Source organism: Myxine glutinosa, chromosome 1, assembly GCF_964187855.1.
Source record: "Myxine glutinosa chromosome 1, kmMyxGlut1.1, whole genome shotgun sequence".
NCBI classification, from domain to species: Eukaryota; Metazoa; Chordata; class Myxini; order Myxiniformes; family Myxinidae; genus Myxine; species Myxine glutinosa.
Window position 1 is genome coordinate 264,640,645 of NC_136261.1, and position 4,908 is coordinate 264,645,552.

General features: G+C 42.3%; 1 protein-coding gene across 3 annotated transcripts in view; it reads right to left on the reverse strand.

Annotated features, from left to right (window-relative positions):
* METAP1D (methionyl aminopeptidase type 1D, mitochondrial) overlaps nucleotides 1-4,264 on the reverse strand; it is a 106,079-nt gene extending 101,815 nt beyond the window's left edge. For all 3 annotated transcript variants that reach the window (XM_078786557.1, XM_068131293.2, XM_068131276.2), the window contains exons 1-5: nucleotides 4,169-4,264; nucleotides 2,936-3,080; nucleotides 2,417-2,551; nucleotides 1,660-1,809; nucleotides 1,338-1,486 (exon numbers count right to left, since the gene is read on the reverse strand). In XM_078786557.1, the coding sequence (XP_078642683.1) occupies nucleotides 1,338-1,486; nucleotides 1,660-1,809; nucleotides 2,417-2,551; nucleotides 2,936-2,938 (437 nt within the window). In that variant the 5' untranslated portion in view covers nucleotides 2,939-3,080; nucleotides 4,169-4,264. The remainder of the gene's footprint in view (nucleotides 1-1,337; nucleotides 1,487-1,659; nucleotides 1,810-2,416; nucleotides 2,552-2,935; nucleotides 3,081-4,168) is intronic.
* Nucleotides 4,265-4,908: the final 644 nt, after the last annotated feature.

The following is a 4,908-nucleotide window of genomic DNA, read 5'->3' on the forward strand; positions in this document are numbered from 1 at the left end:
CTCCTTATTGGTAGTTATTTCCTTATTCTGTGTATTAGGCTAAGGATTTGTCTTCCATTAATTGACACTCCATTGCACCGAATTCAAATAGATAGATCCCCTTTCATTTTCAATTAATAAAGCCGCAATTGCCAACTGCATTCACCGCGAGGTAGGCTGGGAGAAGAAGGGGGAGGAGCTGCCGAATCCTGGGCATGCCCGCCCATCGTCATCAAGGTTGGAGCCAGAGGGCCCGTGCCGACCAATCAGGGCCGAGGCGAGCTCACCGATGGGCGTGTTCTAGAGGCCGGCGGCTTGATTGCCCGTGGGCGTTATAAAAAGCGCACGCGGAAGCCTTTGGGAGGAGTGATGAGAAGGAGGCCAAGTGAGAAGTGCAAAGAAAGGGGTTGCGAGAAGTGCGAAACCAGAAGTGCGCCAGAGACGGCAGAGGAGTCCAAGTCCAGAAGTGCAAAGAAAGAGTTCTGCAGAGAGCTGCTTCAACCAGCCGCGTGAAGCCCTGACGGGGCAGCGAGTGACCCTGCCGGTGTGCGGTGTAAAGCCGAATACAAGGAGCTGCCGGCTCCTCGCTTCCCGCCCGGAGTGGACCTGCTCGCTGTGCCCTGTGATTCCACCTGCTCATCCCCCCAAACGATTCCTGGCCTTCCATCCTTTTGTGTACGTGAGTTTGTTTTGTTTGTTCTGTCCAGGGTATAAGTTAAGCCTGTGTAGATAAGCTAGCATTTCACTGTGTCTCCTTGATTTCTTCTGTAAATTATTTTATTATCCTTCCTTCTCCTTGGTTACTTTTGGTTGTAAATAGCAAATAAATTATATTCGTATTCCCTACTTCCGTGTCACCGTGTCACTTCCGTGTCACGAGTCTTCCTCTTCTTCACATCCGTGTCACCTTTGTCTTTTCCCCATTGAATATCTGTGGCACGATTTGGCCCACGTTTAAGGAATCGGGTCTTAGTCATTGTAAAAACAGTTCGGGCCGCGGCGCCATCCGCTCGGCAAATTAACATCTTATCCGCGGTCCGTAACAATATATATATATATATACACACACATACACATATATATACACTCGTATATTCTTGCTCATCAAAGGGTGTGGGCAGGGAACCTTTTGCTTGGCTTTGTCAGTGTGTCATGAAGATACCTTTGTTATTCAACAAACCCTGAAACATCCACTTGTGAGTTTATGGGATTTCCAGTTTTTTCGGGATGGAAAGCCTATTTTTGGTCTGCAGTAAACACGCTGTCATAGCACAACTATTTTGGCACATGAAACTACTAATAGATTGTCTCACATGCAGCAATGCATAGAGCAAATAATGTCATAGAGCAAAGAGAACCTGTCTGGAATCCCATGGCAGGCGACATTGTTGACCGAGGTGCACACTGATTTGGGAAACCCAAGGTAACCCAGTGGTGATGGATAAGCGCCATGCTTGATCGTCTCCCGGTGAACTAAATCGTCTATTTTCTCGGTCGTCATTCCAACCTGCAGATACGTCACAGACACACCACCTCCTAAGAATGTTGATAGCTTCGCATCAAGCATGATAACTTTACCATCTGAACCTAAAACCAGGATAGGATAACAATGACACAGAAGAAAAGCCATAAGGTACTGGTCTGTAACCAAGCAGACTTGTTAAAAGAGGAAAAGCCCACCCTCAGCGTCTGGGCAACAAGGCAAAGAATCTTCCTAGCAAGTTGGCCAGCCTTTCGTAGGCCCTGCAGCGCTGCATACCCCTGAAGTTGGATGTTGTCTCCCCAGTCAGGCATGTCAACTTTCCCAACATAGTGAGGTCTTTCAATATGCTGCATGCTCACAAATTAAACATTTGGATATAGTCACAATGAGGCAATATGAAATACCACAAAATGTGTAGCTGATTTAGAAATTGCTATGCTCCATGAAAAAGGGTAACTAATTTTTGTACTTACTAACATATTGGAGTGACAACAAAGTCAGGTAAGTTTTGTTTGCACTAAAAGGTCACCTAAACGAAAACGTGTCTCGGCCAAAATGTTCAAAAGAAACTTCAAATTGCCCATAAAAACCAGAACAGATTGAAGCCATATGGTCGCCTTGCAGCAAACCAGTGGGAAGCAATTGAAAAGGAAACATGTTCGCAAGGTTTTGATCAAGACCCACCAGTATTGTAATTACTAATGATATTACTCAAGATACAATGACTGAAAATTGGTGGAATTTTTTTTTTTTTTTGAGAATAAATTGCAGTTACTTCAGTGGACAATGCATAACAGAAATCAAAGTTAACTTTTAAGAGCAGGAAAGGTACGCCATTATTTCAATTAAATGGCACCACAAGACTACTTGAAATGTCTGTAGACCACATTCTTACTGCAATATTCTGCTGCTGCATGTCGTTGCATCATCACCGACAACAGTTCATGAACTCACGTTAGGAACGGCGCCTGCAGGTTGCACCGCAGCTGGCCAAACCACGCTGAAGTTAACCTTTTGGCATGGCCTTCCAAGTGAGAACCGAGAGTGTGTGAGCCGTAACGAACAACGTAAAGCAGCAAGCGCCATCACCTATGTAAAGGTAAATAGTTCTTCATAATCATTTCATATCACTGGTTATTAACTGTTTCCTACATACTCACCACAACGTCTCAAATAGAGCAAGGATTATACAACTATACAGGATTATATAACGATGTATAAATATAGTAACTAGCCATGAAACATTTTAAAATGCAATTCTACATACAATGACATTGGGGGAAGTGACGTCACTTCCTCAAGGCTCAAGCACTCTGGGTACCAGAGACGTATGTTTATGATGTCACATTTCTCTCTGCACTAAGCGGGGCATCAGGAATTTCCTTTTTCCCATACATGCCAACCTTCGGTGCTTTTTGTTTTTCCATGCTTTAGCCTTAAATTCTGAGCGTCAAGCAAGGAAGCAACACGTACCATTTCTAAAGTCTTTGATTTTACTTGGCCAGGGTTCAAAACGTCGGCCACCACCCCCAGTCTCGGAATGAATTATCACTTTTCAAAGGAGCAGTCAAACGAATTATTGAAGGTTGGACACATGCACGCACCATGAACCTGGAAGCTGCATACCAACACGTGGAGCAAGCAAGGAAGTTTAAGCAAAGGATTCGCTCTCTGAATGTCGCAAAGCGCCATTGCTGAAGGAAGTCAGGATTAAACAAGAGAGTTCATAAAACACGTTTCCCCATGCAGTTTTCAAATGTATACTTGAAATTAAAAGAAATAATGATTTATTTTTTTTTAATCCGGAAATGCAGCGGTATTGAAGCGGTCTTATACACCACCTTATGTAACATGTCCAAGTACTGCAAAACTGGGGCTTCTTGGAAGTGCCAATAAAGCGATTTGTGTTCTACAGTGTTCAAGTATACAATTCAATTTACATAAAATAAAGATGGTAAAAGTTACCACCATTTTACCGCCGTTGTCACAGTGTCGATTACACCACCTTATTTAACACGTTACATTAGAAACTCGTTGCTGTTGTTTGTGTCTTTTATGACGTCCTTAAAAACAGTAAGTTTCCTTAAGTTGTTCATCGATCATCCAAGCTGACTTTGTGGCCGGACAGACAGACAGACATGAACGAGCTGCTCAGCACACTGTTTGCTTGGCGTGCGTGGGGTAACGAACGTGTCATGTTTCACTCAAAATACAATTTGAACGAAATATCTTCACGTCGTTACACAGGCTGAGGGGGTGATATTAATTGCACGTGATGTCTTCGACAAATTCAAATAACCTCTTATCAATGTTTCACCCACATACCCCAATGTAAATGACCAGTGTGACCAGTGACCTTTGACCTACAATGACCTTTGACCTACAATGACCGTTGACCTACAATGACCTTTGACCCGTGCTGTCGAGTAGCTGCAACACCCACAATAATTCGGCGATTTAATTCAGAGTCGCGGTATTTAAAAGTTTACTTTTTTTGAAATGCTTGTTATAAACATATTAAACTCAGACAAATGCCATTACGATCTGTCAAAGCGAGCTAAGATTTTCGAGTTTAGCCTTAGGACAGGATATTCGCCGCGAAGACAACGTCCCGGAACACAAGCGCATCACGGAAGCTTTACTTGTATTTCGAGATCAATAAGACATCGAATATGCCATGTTCCTGGGATAATATGGTGTTTTTACCTTGATTTAGTTCAATAATAAACCAGCACGCCTGATCGTTTGCATGCTGCACATGGCGAACGAGTGGTAGATCGAAAGATCCTTAAGTCCAGCATCATACATATTGATTTGTTATTGCACAAAGTTAATTTGTTAAAATACGTTAGTTCTTTCAGATCATGTGTATAACTGCTTATATTATTTTCGATATCGATTAAATCAAATGAATTTGAAAAACGAAATCTGTTTATACACCGCTCCAAACATACTCCTGCAATATTTCTCCCTAGTTCTTTTATAATTAAAAAAAAAAATCATCAATTTTTCATCTCCTGTGTCACCATCTTACAGAGGTTTTATATTTAATTTGTAATAAAAAAAAACTACTTTCACGTTTCAACTATTTTAGCAATATTTTTCAGGTACCCGTAGATTGGCATCGCACGGTGTCCTACGCCAATCAGGCTGTATATAAAACAATTGGAATCTCTTCGCAACTACACACACGATGAAACTTGACCACAACCTTCATCACCCGTGATGGATTATTAAAAGTTTGTTCACGTCATTAAGAAAATCAGGGGTTTTCCACACAAAATAGGTATTTACTTTCTTCTCCGTTTACGTATTTCGTGGGTCATCCAAACCTACCAGTGGTTCCATGGTCTACCAGGTGAGCCCAGGAGCATTGCCTCTATTTTTTTTTACCTCCACCACCGAAGGTGGATGGAGGTTATGTTTCACCCCTGTCTGTTTGTGAA